Genomic DNA, 17,190 nt, shown 5'->3' with positions numbered 1-17,190 from the left:
CTACCCAGACTTGAAGGGATTTGTCTGTGCAACTGTGGAGACTGGGAAGTCCAAAGTATGCAGCATGGGCCCACAGGCTGGACATCTAGGGAGGAGATAATGCTGCGGTGCAATTCCAAAGGCCATCTTCTGGTAAAGTTCCGTGCCCTTTGAGGGAGGTCCATTAAGGCATTCAACTGATTAGGTGAGGCCCACCCACATGGTGAAGAATAATCTGCTTTATTCAGGGTTTACTGATTTTAATGTTGATCTCACCTTTAAAATACCTTCGGAGAAACATGTAGAATAATCTTTGACCAAGTATCTGGGTACCGTGGCCTAGCCAAGTTGTCAAGGTTAGCCATCACACGTCTCCCTGTATCTATCCCAGGGGCTTCCTGAAGCATCCACATGTGCCCTATGTCGGCCCAGACCAGCCCAACCTGCTGAAAACAGGACGGGGAAAATACGAAAAGGGGCATATTTCTAGTAAGAACTTACCTTGTTTGTGTACTTTGATTGATTTGGGGAGTTTGAAATCACAAGGATTTTTTAGTTTGCTTCAATATTATTTCTCTAAAAAATACTCAGAGAAGAAGGAATAAAACCAAGCTCTATGTGTTCATGACTGTGCAGTGACACATATTCTGTTCTGTCAACAAAGATGAAAGAAACAAGTGGGAAGTCTTTTAGAGATTCCTTTGTTTTTATCAAAAATGCATAAAGTAGGCATACTTTTCACCTTCTTAACAAATTTGTTAAATCTTACCAGAGACAAACTACCCAGCAAAGTGACAGGCATTGAAGTTACTGAAATCATAAGGTCGTTTTTGAGCGGCAGCTTGAGGGATTTTGACCCCTGAAAACTCTCCAGTTTCAGAGAACTGAGTAGTTACCGAGATCAGCATATTGCAATCCTGACAGATGTGGGTTAGAAATCATTTCTTCGTGAGAGCACCTGCTAGAAGCAAAGAGAAGTGGCACCAAACTTCGAGAAATTACAATGAAAAATAGAGGAAATGTAAGTATAATAGAAAAGTCGTAGGGCGCCTGGGTGGCTCAGTCGGGTAAGCGGCCGACTTTGGCTCAGGTCATGATCTCACGGTTCGTGGGTTCGAGCCCCTTGTCAGGCTCTATGCTGACAGCTCGGAGCCTGGAGCCTGCTTCAGATTCTGTGTCTCCTTCTCTCTCTGCCCCACCCCCACTCATGCACTGTCTCTGTCTGTCTTAAAAATAAACAGTTAAAAAAAAAAAAAAAAGAAAAAAAAAAAGAAAAAGAAAAGCCAAAGGTTGATAGTAAGAGGGTAAGTAGGGAATGGTCAAAATGTTATTGGAGAGCAGGATGTCTTTTGCAAGAATATATGTCTTTTGCAAGAATAAAAGACATAGGTAGGATGTCTTTTGCAAGAATATAATTTGTTGGGGCCTGAATTCAGTCTGTCTGCTATAGCAATCGAGTATATGTTACATTGCGGTTATGATAAAACTTTAAAGGTCTAATCTTTTGTTTCAATAATGTCAGTTTAAGGAAAACTTTGTATCTGTTTTCACCATTAAAAGGGTATCACATTAAGAGTTTTTCTCTTCAACAGCTTGGATCAGAGCTTTAAGTCCCTATTAAAGAATTTTGTTAACTACTTATGATTCAGGAATAGATCAATGTTTGACACATGAAATATATTGTGATTTAAAGCAGAATTAATTAACAGATGTATCTTTTCACACATCGCCTCTGGCACTGTTTTTTTTTTTAAACTTAAAGGAAATAAGATTATTTGCCTTATTTTTTTTAATTTTTTAATATATAGATATTTTTAAGTTTATTTAATTTTGAGAGAAGCAAGGGAGGGGCAGAGAGAGAGGGGGAGAGAGAGAGAATCCCAAGCAGGCCCCATGCTGACAGCCCAACGCAGGACTCAATCCCACAGACTGTGAGATCATGACCTGAGCTGAAATCCAGAGTCAGACACTTAACTAACTGAGCCACCCAGGTGCCCCATTTTCTTAATTTTTAGTATGAAGAAACACTAATAACATGAATAGGCTTTGTGAGTACAGAATTGCATACATAGAAGCTATATAGTCTGTATTCTAGCCCAAACTGTTAACTATAGGAAAAGTAATGGGATTGTTATGTTATGAAATCTAGGCAAGGGGGCATCTGGGTGGCTCAGTCGGTCGAGGGGCCAACTTTGGCTCAGGTCATGATCTCACAGGCTATGAGTTCGAGCCCCACGTCGGGCTCGCTGCTGTCCGTGTAGAGCCTGCTTCGGATCCTCTGTCCCCCTCTCTCTGCGCCCCCCCTCCCCGGCCGCTTGTGCTCTGCCCCCCTCCCCCCACCAAAAAAATACTTAGGTAAGAATGGAAACATGATTCCTTTAATGAATAAATATTTATTGCCTTTAGCTACATAATAGACACCATTCTAGGTGCTCTGGGCCCAGCAGTCAGCAAGACTATCCTAGAACTTCGCTCTAGTGAAACTTGTCGAACATGCCTGGACACTGCGCCTTACTAGGGAAGACAGAGAAGGTGGTTCACAGTCTCTCGTTTTTAATGATGTGAACAGATTGTAGAGGCCTGAAAACACACTTTTCTATCAGTTGCTCTATTCTTCCAAAAAGCCTTTTCTCCCACATTACCAATGCATATTTTATTTCCTAAGTAGCCCTAATATATAAATTGGTAAAGTTCACCTGCTTATGTTAAGTAGGTTACCGTAAACATTGTTGTGCCTTTTCTGCTTAGAAATAATGAAACTTTCAGGGTGCCTGGGTGGCTCAGTCGGTTAAGCGTCCGACTTCGGCTCATGAGACTCCGGCTCATGATCTCACAGTCCGTGGGTTCAAGCCCCGCTTCGGACTCTGTGCTGACGGCTCAGAGCCTGGAGCCTGCTTCTGATTCTGTGTCTCTACCTCTCTCTGTCCCTCCCCTGTTCATGCTCCGTCTCTCTCTCTCTCTCTCTCTCTCTCTCTCTCTCTCAGTAATAAATAAACGTTAAAAAAATTTTTTTTAAAAAGGAATAATGAAACTTTCATAATTCTATGCACATTTGCTAAACTCTTTCTCTGTTTCATTGAGATTATGTATAGATTGGCTATTTGCACAGATTCTAATGATGTTGAAGCAATCAAATTTAAAAGTCTTATACAGTGAGTTCTTTTTTTTCCCCCCCAGTGAAATTTGGATTCATAGAGTGTCAGAACTGGAAGAGACCTGAGAGGTCATCCAGTTGTGCTGTTAACTTAGAGATGAAGAGTCTGGGGTCCAGAGAAGCTAAGTGGTCAGTGGTGGGGCAACTCAGTGGTGCCAGAGTGGCCTTTGCTGGAGCCTTGGTCTCCTGACCATGTTCCGTCCTCATCCAATGATGTGCGCTCCTTTCATGAAGCTTCTGGTCATTCGTTGTAGGTGACAGAACGCCCCGGAAAAGAAGAATTTTGCAGTCCGTCCTATACTCATTATGAAGTTCCTCCAACTTTCTACCGATCGGCCGTGCTCCTTAAGCCCCAGTTGGGATTGGGTGCAACGTCCCGTTTACCATCCGCAAAGAGCAGGATCCTGATCGCGAGTCAGAGGTCCTCAGCGAGTGCCATCCACCCACCAGGACCCATCGCGGCAGCTGCTGGCCTCTACAGTCCCGATTCGGCAGGTAAGCGATCCAACGGCTACTGCTTTTCCCGCAGCACGATTAAATAGTAATTACATAAAATGGCAGTATCTGCCTAAAATAGGAACGCCTCTCACCCTTTGAGAGGAGCCTTCTTCTGCCCATCTGACTGTCCATACAGATACTTGTCAAGACTCCTCTGTCTGCCACCATCACATTCCATGTTACCTTGAAAATGATGGCCTTTGGGGCGCCAGGGTGGTTGGTTGGGCGTCCGACTTCAGCTCAGGTCATGATCTCACGGTCCTTCAGTTCGAGCCCTGTGTTGGGCTCTGTGCTGACAGCTCGGAGCCTGGATTCTGTGTCTCCCTCTCTCTCTGCCCCTCCCCTGCTCATGCTCTGTCTCTCTCTCTGTCTCTCAAAAATAAACATTAAATTTTTTTTAAGAAAAAAAAAGAAAACGATGGCCTTTGCAGCCACCTCCTTACTTCTTGTAATTTCTCCTTTCTCCAGTAGATCCTCTAGGCCAGGGGCTGGGGTAGATTTTCTGTAAGGGGCCATACAGTAAGTGTTTTAGGCTTTCCGGGCTGTAATGGTGTGGGTTGTAACTACTTGGCATGAGAGCAGCCACAGACACTACCCCAGTGAATGAACGTAGCTGTGTTCCAATACAGCTTAATTCACAAAAACAGAGAGTAGGCTGTAGTTGGTCAGGGAGACCTTCCTACAGTCCAGCACTGACCACGTCCCTCTTCATCTGTCCACGAGTCCAGACCGGCCCATAATCCTGCCCCTGCTCAGCAGGTGCAGGCAGGTGCCACCCCCTGAAGCTCTCTGCACGCACTTGTTTGCCCTCACCGTGCTTCTGCTCGTGTGGTTTCCTCTAGGCTTTCTGTATTATCTTACTAGTTGTGTAACACGGTGAAACAGTGTGAATATAGAAAAATATAGAAAAGGAATGCATCATACTTCTGTATTTTTAGCACCCAGCCAGAGTTACTATTACGGGTTTTTTTTTTGTTTTCGTTTTCTTCCAGTGTGATTTTTTTCTGTCCGTTTTTCTGATAGTTGAAATGATGCTGAATGTGACTTGTGTTTCTTTCTACTAATATCGTATTGTAGGCATTTCCTAGGCCATTGGTTTTTCAGAAATATTTTGGTGGTAGCGTAATATTCTGCTTTGTTCATTTATCCATTTTTTCAACAAGTCTTGGGTGCTTACTACGTGCCAGAAGTTGTAAATTTAGAATTGCACTGGCGAACAAATCAGAGAGTTCCTGCCTTTATGCGTCTTACAGTCTAATGGATGAAATAGACCAAAAAAAAAAGCACAAAATAAACACATACCTGTAAGTATGAAAGCAAGGAATATACCGTTTTGAGAAATTACACCCAGAAGAATGATATGCATGGGACAGAGGTACTGCAGGGACAGCCTCTTTGAGGAAGTGGGAAGAATGGGGGAAGGTGGGGAATAATGTCAGAACGTCCAATTCCTGGCAGTTGAGTTCTGCTTACTTACAACTGTTTCCAATAATGTTGTGATTTGTGTCTTTGTGTATACTTCTGCGTCTTCTTCCCTATTGTTTTCTTAGGATAGGTGATTTGAAGTGTAATGATTGGATAAAAGCATATCCAAACATTTTTTTAAGGCCAAGGAATTTTCTAGAAAACCTGTAACAATGATTTTCTCACTAGTGTTTCTTGGAAGTGCTTCTTCTTGCCATCCCCTTGCCAGTATTGAGAACTGCCACCACTACGCCTCCCCCTTGCATTATTATTGCATTTCTTTTATTATCAGTGGAAGGGAACATTTTTAAAGCTATTTTCCATTATATTACTTCATGAATCATCATTTACTCAGGTAATTATTGTTGCATTATAACTTTTAAGTAGCTTTTCTTAAGTTTTTTTTTTTTTTTACAAACACCTCTATAAAGGTCAAATTATGTTTGATTGTTCTCATGATAGATGTACGTTGTGATGGGACTATCTGTTATTATCAGACCTGCTGCAAGTTAATTACGTGATTCAGTCCCTCACTCAAGAACTATTATTGAGGGACTGTTACATGCAGCACGGTCCTAGGTGTGGGGGATAGAACAGTGACAACAGACAAAAATCCTTGCCCCTGTGGAACTTGAGTTTTACAATGGGGGCGGCCATTTTTTTTTTAAATAATTGCAGATAATTTACATGGTCTGTTGGGAGAAATAGCTAGTACTGAAGGAAATGAAACTTCAGAGAAGGTGAATTATAATTTTCAATAGGGTAGTTGGAAAAGGCCTCTGAGAAGATCCTCAAACCCTTAAACCAGTCCCCAAAGGAGGTGAGGGAAGGAACCATGTGGCTGCCTGGGGTAGAGCATCCAGGCAGAGGGAGGAGCCTGTGTCCAGGCCTGAGGTGGCAAGAAGGCCAGGAGGCTAGAGCAGAGTGAGTAGGAGAGGAGGGAAGTGAGGGGGTTGGCCCTGTGTGTGTGTCGGTGGGGGGGGGGGTCTTGGGGGGTGGGAGGGATGTGGGGAGGGGGATGCTTAAGGCCTAAGAGCCATTATAAGGATTGGACTCTTATTTACCCTGAGTGAGAAAACCATTGGAGGCTTTGGAGTCAGGGCAGCGTGGTCTGGCTTTTGTGGACCCAGGATCTCTCTGAATCCCGTGTTGAAGGCACGCTCTACAAGGACAGAGGGTGATGCAGGGGGAACAGACAGGAGGTGGCACAGTGGTCCAGGCAGTGACGGGGCACAGTGAGAAGGTAGAGCACGACGGGGTTCCTGACTGACTGCACACAGGAGGTGAGAGAAAAAGCGCAGTGTAAGGTGACTCCTGGGGAGCGGAGTTGCCATTCGGAGAGTGGGATTGAAGCTGGTGAGGAAGGGGAGGGTGGGAGCTAATTCAGGGCATGTCGTGGTTGACACGCCTTTAGCCGTCCTAGAGCCTAAAGCGTTGCATCTAGGAGGCCAGCGTTGAGAGGACAGGACTGGCTGGAGATGCCAAAGTGTTCGTTTGTCCGTGGATGGATGGTGTGCAAAGCTCTGACGCCCCCTCCGCTGGGCTGCCACTCTCCGGTGCCATCTCACCTTCACCTTCCCAGGTGACTTAAACACTTGATGTGGGTTTGAATTATGCGCTTTGAAATAGCAGGATCTAGGGCCGCCTGGGTGGCTCAGTCGGGTAAGCGGCCGACTTCGGCTGAGGTCATGATCTTGCGGTCTCTGGGTTTGAGCCCCGCATCAGGCTCTGTGCTGACGGCTCAGAGCCTGGAGCCTGTTTCAGATTCTGTGTCTCCCTCTCTCTGACCCTCCCCTGTTCATGCTCTGTCTCTCTCTGTCTCAAAAATAAATAAAAACATTAAAGAAAAAACTAAAATAAAGAAATTGCATGATCTAACATATTAATGGTTTTACTTCACACATAAAATTTGGAAAAACTGAAAAGTGCTAAAAAATAAACTTAGTTGAGATTTATCTAACAACAGTCAAGTTTTGAGGCATGAAAGGTCTTTAAGAATGTACCAGTGGCACAAAAATACAACTACCGGGAAGAGAGACAGGCATTCTGAGTTCCCTCTGACGATGACTTATTTGTGTTCACACATTTGTGGTGAGGGTGACACTTCCTCAGAGGTCAGCTCGGCCTCCAGAAGTGCACATACCTACAAGGGACTCTTCCGTCCCAGCTCCTTCAAGACTCCAGTCTTTTCTCATGGGCATCTGGTCTTAATTTAGAGAGATTGTGTCCACATGGGTCATCATTAGGGACCCAACAAAGCCTTGCGACAACGATGAGTGTCACTCCTATGGGACACTGAAAATGTGAAATCCTTTCTTAGTGCTGTTGGGAGGACCGCCCAGCATAGGCTCAGGGACAGACAATGAGGAGTTCTTGCTCCAGACCTTTTGGGGGATGGCTGTGTTCCCATTGGCCCCGGGGCCCCGGGGCCAGGCCAGTGGCCCTTTGCTTGGCCTGGCTGGCTTATTCCAGGCAGCAGACCCTCTCCTGTCTTGGGCAACTTGGCTAGAGTCCCCCCCAGGCTACCAGGACCTGCTCTGGCAATATGCCTGATTGATTTGTTTCTTTTCTCCCCCTAATGTTTATTTAGTTTTGAGAGAGAAAGAGAGGAAGACACAAATAGCAAATGAGAGAGGGGCAGAGAGAGAGAGAGAGGGAGACACAGAATCTGAAGGGGGCTCCAGGGTCTGAGCTGTCAGTGCAGAGCTGGACACGGGGTTCGAACTCACGAACCACGAGATCATGACTTGAGCCGAAGTTGGTTGCTTAACCGACTGAGCCACCCACGTGCCCCCCCCCCCAATTATTTTTTTTCTTTCTGCAAAAATCCTTCCATCTTTCTTCATGTTTTCCTAGGAGATACTCCCCTTTTCATCAAACACAATCTTTTTTTTTTCTTTAATTTCATGAGGGTCCATTAAATGCAGAACCAAAGTCGTGATCCAGTAAAAAACTGTTATTAGTGTCTCTTCATTTGAGAGCTAGGAGGCTTACCCGTCAGACTCTCTCAGGAAATGAAGGGAAATATCTGCATACCATCCTTCTGGAGGAAAAAGGACAAAGAAAAGCCAGACAGCTAGGATACCACATTAAAGCGGTCTGAATGCTCACTCCTGCCATGACTTCCTGCTGACCACCTTGGTAGGGAGTCTCTCGGTTTGTTCCTTCACTGCAAGAAGTCTTCCAGCTGGGGAGAGTGCGGTTCACCCAAGACTATAATTCACAGGGCTGTGGAGAAAAAGAAAACATATTCATTTGTTCAGTAATCCCTGGATGCACATTTACTATGTGTCATCCCAAATCACAAAAGTAAACATGGACAGATCTGGCTATGTTAAAAGTGCCTTCTGGGGCACCTGGGTGGCTCAGTCGGTTGAGCGACCGACTCTTGTTTTCGGCTCAGGTCATGATCTCACAGTCTGTGAGTTCGAGCCCCACATCGGCTTCTGTGCTGACAGTGCAGAGCCTCTTTGGGATTCTCTCTCTCTCTCTGCCACCCCTCCCCCCGGTCTCTCTCTAAAAATAAATATATAAACTTAAAAATAATTGACTTCTCTTTGTTTTGAAGCAGTCAACTAAATCAGGAAGGAAACCGTCCAGATTCCAACAGATTGGCATACACAATTAGTTTACAAACAAGAAAATATAACTGATAAATAAAGAAGAGTCAAGAGTCCCCAACTATGTAATTCTAAAATCCAAAAACCTATGAAAACAAAGGGTTTTCATTCATTTGGTGGCACTGCCTGGCTGTAATCATCGTGAATGTTTGTGTGTTCGTTCCTAATGCTTCATGTGAATATCCAGCTTCCTGCTGCAGGGGTGTTAATGGGGTTAAGGAATGTGGCCAGAGAGTTTGAGTAACGCGTGCTGCGCCCACCTTGACTTAGGTGCGATTCTTGTTTTTGTATTAAAAGTGAAATGAGTGAAACTTAGGCGAAATAACTTATCTCCCTGCAGTTTATAAACCACAGTGCAGAGAGCTGACCTCAAGCCCATCTCCGTGTTCATGTTCTTAACCCCTCCGCTAGACTACGTACTTGAACTGCCTGTGTTAAATCATACTACTCTGCAGTATCTTTATTTTCGAACACAAGCTTAGGACCAATGTTTGTTGATTTTCTGGCAGACCATGGCCTACGGGCTGGACAGCTGTTTTTGTAAGTCAATGTTACTGGAACGCAGCCACACCCATTTGCTCAACCTTTTGCTTATGGCTGCTTTCAGAGCTGAGACAAGATATTGCCCATGAGCCTGAAATATTTACTCTCTGGCCCTTTAAGAAAAAAGTTGTTGCCATCTGCCTTAGTATAATGCCAGTGACATTTACGGTGGTCACTGTAGGTTCAGGCTGAAGAAGTATATGAAAGAGTATAGAAGGTTTTGAAACTCTTTGGACACTGAAAGCCTGGATCTGGGAGGCATGGGGAATTTAAATTTTATTAATGGATTTTACCAAAATTTAACTAACTTCCAAGGACATTCATTGTTTTTTTTCTGGTTTTGTTTTTGTTTTTTTGTTTTCCTCCCTGGAGAAGTTAGCTGACACTGCATGAGGCAACGGGGACGATCGTGGAGTACTGGTGTCAGGGATGCTCCAAGAAGGGACAGTGGGTGTTGCAGGGACTGTAAACTTTGGAGAATCTGAAGTTCATGCAGACCCACCACAGGTCGTGACTGTCAGACTTTCATTAATTGATGACATTGGTTTAATTTATAGGTCTCGGGCAGGCATAGAGGTGGAACATGTTTTTCATATAGTTATTAGCTATTCAAGTTTTTTCTTCTATAAGATGCCCGCTCATCAGTGTAGTTACTGTCGGAAGCACATGTAGAAACATCTGTGTATCCAAACCACAGTAAGTGAGGAGGGGCTGCGAAGTGCAGAAAACCTCTAAAGAGGATGCCTTTAGTGGCAGGCGGGGACAGGTCAGTGGAGCCCACAGAGCAGGGGGCTCACCTTGGGGCACCTGTGCTTGGAGCAGTGGTGTGGGGTACGAAGGCAGGAGTCAAGAATGTCCCCGGCTCTGTTTTTTACCGTAAAACAGCAGGGAGGCAGAGCTGAGGAAGGACACACGCATCTTTGCAATGATCAGTCTGTGAGGTTGGGTGTCATGAGAGTCTACAAGTAACCCTACAACTGCCAACCTTCTCTCTGGGGAGAGAAATAAGTTAAGACACAAGCCTGTGCTCACACACACAACCTCAGGTCCCAAAGCACCTTGCTGTGGACAAAGAGAATTCTTGCCAGTTTTGAACCCAGCTTTCCAGTCTTTCCCTACATGAACCTCATGCAGAGAGCTAGGCAGATAGAAGGAACTCACCTTATGAGTTCACCTCTGCTTCTCACCAGCATACACTTCCTGGGCCCCAGCTGTCGAGCCTGGAACCCTAGGAAACAGAGAAAGTATTTTCTTTTGCTGTTTATCTCCCTCCTTCTTATTACCATTATTCCTCTTATTCCTCTCATTACCACAATTAGTTTCCCAGTGCCACCTGTTCTGGTTCAAGAGCACTGCAGAGTCTAGGTCTCTCCCTTAAGTAAGCTCTGGGCCCCAGATGGACCAATCTTGGTACAGCCATTTAAAGACTAATCCCTAACCACTTGAACAATCTTGCTTCCCTTTTCTCTCCCAGTCTCTCTTACTCTACAACTCTTCTCGATTTCCTCTCTTTCTCCCCAATTCTCAAATATCCCTCAGGAGTGCTCCCGGTCTCCCTGATGTCCACCCCAGTCATTGGGAACAGAATTATTTTCAACTCCCCCTGCCCCATATGCAGCCTCAACACAGCAAGACCCAGAGTAACTGCCAGGCCCTCCTTTCTGGTTCTACCCATGTCCTGAGTCCCCTCAGGGGAAAGATGGGGAAGCTCTGGACTTTCTTGAGGATCTTTTGTTTCTTTCTGGACTCTCACTCATCCTCTCATGAGGTGATGTCTTCCTGTCTAGCTGCTTGCATGAGAAGTGTGTTCCAAGCAGAAGAAAAGCACAAACGAAGGCACTAGGGTAGGTATGAGCTTAATTTGGTCAGAGAACAGGAGTAAAGTCAGCATGAGCTGGAGTAAGTGGCAGGTGCCTAGGAGGAGCGAAGTAGGGAGGTAGGCGATGACCAGATCACACAGGACCTTGGAGGCCCTGGCAGGGAGTTTGGGTTCGAATCCAAGTGTGATGAGTAGCCCCCAAAAGCTTTAAACATGATCTGACTTATGGCTTACAAAGATCATCTTGGGGTCTCTGTAGAACAGAAGAGGGAAGACTGGAGTGGGAGACCAGTCAAAAGCTGGTACACTTGTACAGATGTGAGATCCTGGTAGCTGGTGGCATAGAGGGAGAAAGGGATGGAATTGTTGAGATATATGTTGGAGATAGGACCATAGGATTGGACTTTGAGGGTAGGTGATGGGGAAAGAGTGGAGCCAATGAGGACTTCTAGAATTTTGGCAGGAGCAACAGGGTAGATGGTGATGCCATTTATTAAGAGACATTGACAAGCCAGGGGAGTGGGGGAAGGGCTGGGCCAGGGAGGCCGTACAAAGAGTTCTGTTCTGGAAATTCTGGTGGAGCAGTCACAGAGGCAATTAGATATATGAGTCAGAGCCCCAGGAGAAGTCAGGGCTAAAGGTTAAAATTTGGACTTCAGCAGATACTACTAAAGTCAAGGGAGTCAAGTGACAGATGTTAATGGGACTTACTGTAGTGAGCATTTTGCAACCCATACAGATATTGAGACATTACATTGTATACCTGAAGCTCTTATAATGTTATGTCAATTATACCTCAATTAAAAAAAAAAGTAAAAGCCAAGGGAATATAGCTGGGGAACAGAAGATGTCCCAGCATGGGCCCTTACATCCCAACATTTAGCCTGGGAAGCAGCAGCCCGGGTACAAAGTGGAAGTCCAGGAGAATGTGGTATCCTGAAAGCCAAGAGAAGACAACACATCAAAGGAGCAAGGAATGGCCAATAATTTTGATTGCCGCCAAGGAACCATGTAGTATGAATAGGGACAGAGAAGGGATCAGTGAATTCGACAGCATGGAAGTCATTGATTATCCAGTATAAATGGAATCATGGGGACAAAAGACTGATTAGCCAGATAGACAAAAGGAAGTTGATCAAGTGTAACCAACTCACGCTTATGGAATGTAAGAAGCAAATAGCAGAAATGCTAGATGAAACTTGGAGTTATTTCATAACTTGAGGAGATCAGAGTGATTTTGTTTTGTTCACCGGACAAAATCAGGGTTTCTGAAAAATACTTGTGATAATTTGGAATGACTGCACTAATGTGCAGAATTTCCCAGAAAACTGCCTCTCATATGACCCAAACCAAAACAACACTGTCAGCTGACCTCAAATGTGTTATGAGTCACACACAAAAAAATCTATTAACTTTGCAGATCATTGATACTTCTGTCTTATTGCTGTTAATATGCAAAACGGTATCTGGAGTCATTTTGTTGAGGTCTATTTCCTCAGCTTTGAGAAACTCAAAACAGCTGGGAAAGGAAGGCCTAGATAAGAAAGTTAAATGAAAATGGCCCAGACAATTGAGTAAAGCATCTGAATGCCTTACTGCCACAGAACTTCAGAAGATAAATGAAAGTTCAGGAAGCCGTTGTCTGAACAGTGGAAGATGCCTATTGCAAAGCTGTGGGGAGAAAAGTTACTCTGTCATGCCTTAGTGAAAGTAATGGCTTGTTTTAAGGCTGAGCTCGTATACAGAGTTATTTTGACAACCTAAGGATAATGATGACAAAGATGATGATTACAACTGAGGAGTGATTATAATATAAAACAGTATTTACTGTGCAAACAAACTTATGAGGTAGGTTTTTTTTTTTTTTTTCATTATCTTTTTGTGTTTTTCAGATAAGGCTCAGCATTCACAAGGTCAAAAGCTAGTAATGCAGAGTGATGCTACCTGTATCCAAATCGAGATCTGCGTAGTAAACAGTTCCCATCACTGATCAGCAGGTGGACAGAGCCTTGCCAATGAGCTGCACCTGGTGGTCTCAAATCACTCTTTCCCCAGGGCAAATGCCAGGATCCGGTTTGGGGAGGTTTGCGTGTCAAAGTCAATATACCTTTACAAACCTGTTATAGACCTTTGTCACCACAGCGACGACCCAGAATCTTTCTGGTGTCCCCCAGACTTCTCTTCTTCCCCTTACCAGGCAATCTCCCCTCCTACTGCCCCACCCCAGGCAAACAGCGATCTGCCTTCTGCCGTTGTAGATTATGTTTTCTAGACTTCCATATAAGCGGAATCACACAGTATGTACTCTTTCTGTATCTGGCGCCTGTCGCTCAGCGTGTTTTTGAGATCCACCCGTGATGGTGCCTTCATCCATAGTGGGTTACTTTTATTGCTGAGTATTGAATGGATGGCTGTACCACAGTTTGAATCTCCATTCACCTGTTGCTGGACTTTGTCGTTTTCGGCTGTAACAAATGAAAATACTAGGGATGTTCATACATAGATCTTTTTGTGGACATCTATAGTTTCATTTCTCTTGAGCAAATACCTAGAAGCGGAATTGCAGGTTTTCATACTATGTTTAATTTAGATGCAAATATCAAACTATTTTCCAAAGTGGCTTACCTATCCTACATTGCCATGCGGACTCTGTGTGAGTTCCAGTTGTTTCATATCCTCACCAACATTTGCTATTATTAGTCTTCTTAATATTCGTCATTCTGATGGGCATGCAGCTATATAAAATTATAATCAGTTTTAATTTCCATTTCGCTAATACCTAATGATGCTGGCCATCTCTTCATGTGTTTATTTGCATTCATAGATCTTTTTTTGAAGTATTTGTTCACATCTTTTGACCATTTAAAAAATTTGATTGTTACTTGATTGTTTTTTTATTTGATTATTTTTTTATTCAGTTGTAAAATGTTTTTGTATATTCCGAATACAAGTTTTCTTTGACATGTGCCTTTCAAAAATCTTTTCTTCTGCTATTTGCCTTGATGTTCAAAAAAAATTATTTATTTAAATTCAAGTTAGTTAACATACAGTGTAGCATTGGTTCCAGGAGTAGAACCCAGTAATTCATTGCTTACATATAATACCCAGTGCCCATCTTGACAAGTGCCCTCCTTAATGCCCATCACCCATTTAGCCCATCCCATCACCCAACACTCCTCCAGCAACACTCAGTTTGTTCTCTGTAGTTAAGAGTCTCTTATAGTTTGCCTACCTCTCTGTTTTTATCTTGTTTTTCCTTCCCTTCCCCCATGTTCATCTGTTGTGTTTCTTAAATTCCACGTATGAGTGAAGTCATACGAAATTCATCTTTCTCTGACTGACATATTTTGCTTAGCACAATACACTCTAGTTCCATCCATGTTGTTGCAAATGGCAAGATTTCATTCTTTTTGATCACCGGGTAGTATTCCGTTTTGTGTATATATCACATCTTCTTTATCCATTCATCAGTTGATGGACATTTGAGCTTTTTCCATAATCTGGCTATTGTTGATAGTGCTGCTATAAACGTTGGGGGTGCATGTGCCCCTTCAAATCAGCATTTTTCTACCCTTTGGGTAAATACCTAGTAGTGCAATTGCTAGGTCGTAGGGTAATTCTATTTTTAAGTTTTTGAGGACCCTCCACACTGTCCTCCAGAGTGGCTGTACCAGTTTGCATTCTCACCAACCGTGCAAGAGGGTTCTACTTTCTCCACATCCTTTCCAACACCTGTTGTTTCCTGACTTGTTCATTTTAGCCATTCTCACAGGTGTGAGGTGGTATCTCACTGTGGTTTTGATTTGTATTTCTCTGTTATGAGTGAGGTTGGGCATCTTTTCACGTGTCTGTTAGCCATCTGGATATCTTATTCGGATATGTGTAGATTCATGTCTCCTTTCCATTTCTTCACTGGTTTATTTGTTTTTTGAGTATTGAGTTTGATAAGTTCTTTATAGATTTTGGATACTGACCCTTTATTCGATATGTCATTTGCAAATATCTTCTCCCATTCCATCAGTTGCCTTTTAGTTTTGTTGATTGTTTCCTTTGCAGTGCAGAAGCTTTTTATCTGGATGAGATCCTCATAGCTCATTTTTGTTTTTATTTCCCTTGCCTCTGGAGACATGTCTAGTAAGAAGTTGTCTTGACTTTTAATTCTCTTCACAATGTCTTTTAAGACATAGGCTTTTAATTTTGATAAATTCCAGTTTATGAGATTTTTTTTATGATTTTTGATTTTTGCTTCCTATCTAAGAAACTTTGCCTAACCCAAGGTCTCAAAGATTTTTTTTTTCTATATTTTATAGAAGTTCCATTGTTTTATTTCTTATTTTGAGGCCTATGATCCATTTTGAATTAACTTTATAGGTGGTGTAAAGTATGGACTAAGGCTCATTTTTTTGGGGGGGTGCATATAGTGTCCAATTTTTCCAACACTGTTTCTTGAAAGTATTATCCTTTTTCCATTGAAAATCAATTGACCATATAAATCTCAGACTATTTCTGGATCCTACGTTCTGTTCCATTGATCTACATGTCTCTCCTCATGCCAATACCACCCTCTCCCAGATACTGTAGATTCGTAGTAGGTCTTGAAATCAGGTTGTGTACATTTCACAACTTGTTATTCTTTCTCATAATTGACTCTTCTAGATCATCTAAACTTCCATACATATTTTAGAGTCAGCTTGCCAACTTCTAAAAAACATACTTGCCGTAGTTTTGATTGAGATTGTGTTGGATGTACAGATTGACTTGGGAAGAATTGAGATTTTTAACATTAAGATTTCCAATCCATAAGCACAATATATCTCTTAATTATTTGGGCCTCATTTAATTTCTCTCAGCATGACTTTTCAGTTTATTGTTTAAAAGAATCTCTGTGTATTAACAGCAGCATTATTCACAATAGCCAAGAAGCAACCCAAGTGTCCATGTGTCCATGCATGAATGGATAAACAAGATGCAGTATATACGTACAATAGAATATTTTTCAACCTCGAAAAGGAAAAAAAAATTGACACATGCTACAACACGCATGAGCCTTGAAGACATTATATTAAGTGAAGTAAAGCTATCATAAAAAGAAAATCACTCTAGGATTCTACTTGGTGCACCTGGGTGGCTCAGTCAGTGAAGCATCCAACTTGTGATTTTGGCTCAGGTCATGATCCCACAGTTTGTGATTTGGGGCGCCACATCGGGCTCTGTGCTGGCAGTGCGGAGCCTGCTTGGGATTCTTCCTCTCTCCCCTGCTTGCTCTCTTTCTCTCAAAATAAACAAATAAACATTAAAAATGGTTAAGATGATAAACTTTATGTCATGTGTATCTTACTACAAGTAAAAATCCTCAGTGTATTTTATGTTCTTTTATATTACTGCCAAGGTGTTTTGTGTTTTGTTTTTTTTTTTAAGTTTCAGTTTCTAGCTATGTCCTATGGATTTAGAGTATTCATAGTTGTTATTATGCAGTTAAAAAGATTGTTAAATTTCTCTTATGACTTTTTTGACCTCTAGGTTATATTTGGTTGTATTGCTTATTCCCCCAAATTAAGAGATTTTTCAGATACCCTTCTGTTGGTTATCTGTTTAGTTCCATTGTGGTCAGGGGACATCCTTTGTTTGATTTGAGTCCTTATATACTCTTGAGGTTAATTTGATGACCAAAACTAGGCTTATATTTGGCATATTGTTCTATACATACTAAGAAGGTCTAGTTAGCAGATAATGTCATTTAAGACTTTTATATTTTTACTATATTTTATCCTAACAATTACTTAGGAAAGGTGAAATTAATAAATGTAATTGTGCATTTTAAAAATTCTCCTTTCAGTGATACCAATTTTTGCTTCATATTTTAAAGCTTTGTTATTATTTGTATGAACTCATTTGGGATTTTCATGTCTTTTTATTAAACTTCCCCTTTTCATTATGAAATACACGTCTTTATCCCTGATAATATTCCTTGTTCTGAAGTCTGTTTTCTCTGATAGCATAGCACTCTAGCTTTCTTTTGATTAGTATTTACCTGGTAAATCTTTTTCCATTATTTTATTTTTAATATATTTATATTTTATATTTAAAGTAGGCTTTTAAAAATTCAGTGTGCT

The 17,190-nt window shown here is 42.4% G+C and overlaps 1 protein-coding gene across 2 annotated transcripts in view; it reads left to right on the top strand.

Moving 5' to 3' along the window:
• The window catches only part of MTUS2 (microtubule associated scaffold protein 2), a 575,343-nt gene that overhangs the window by 204,032 nt on the left and 354,121 nt on the right, over positions 1 to 17,190 (top strand). For both annotated transcript variants that reach the window (XM_086714439.1, XM_086714450.1), the window contains exon 3: positions 3,388 to 3,628. In XM_086714439.1, the coding sequence (XP_086570565.1) occupies positions 3,388 to 3,628 (241 nt within the window). The remainder of the gene's footprint in view (positions 1 to 3,387; positions 3,629 to 17,190) is intronic.

Source organism: Puma concolor, chromosome A1, assembly GCF_028749965.1.
Source record: "Puma concolor isolate L17-30 chromosome A1, mPumCon1.1.hap2, whole genome shotgun sequence".
NCBI lineage: Eukaryota > Metazoa > Chordata > Mammalia > Carnivora > Felidae > Puma > Puma concolor.
Note: the sequence above shows the minus strand (reverse complement) of the source record. Positions and strands in the feature narration are given on the sequence as shown.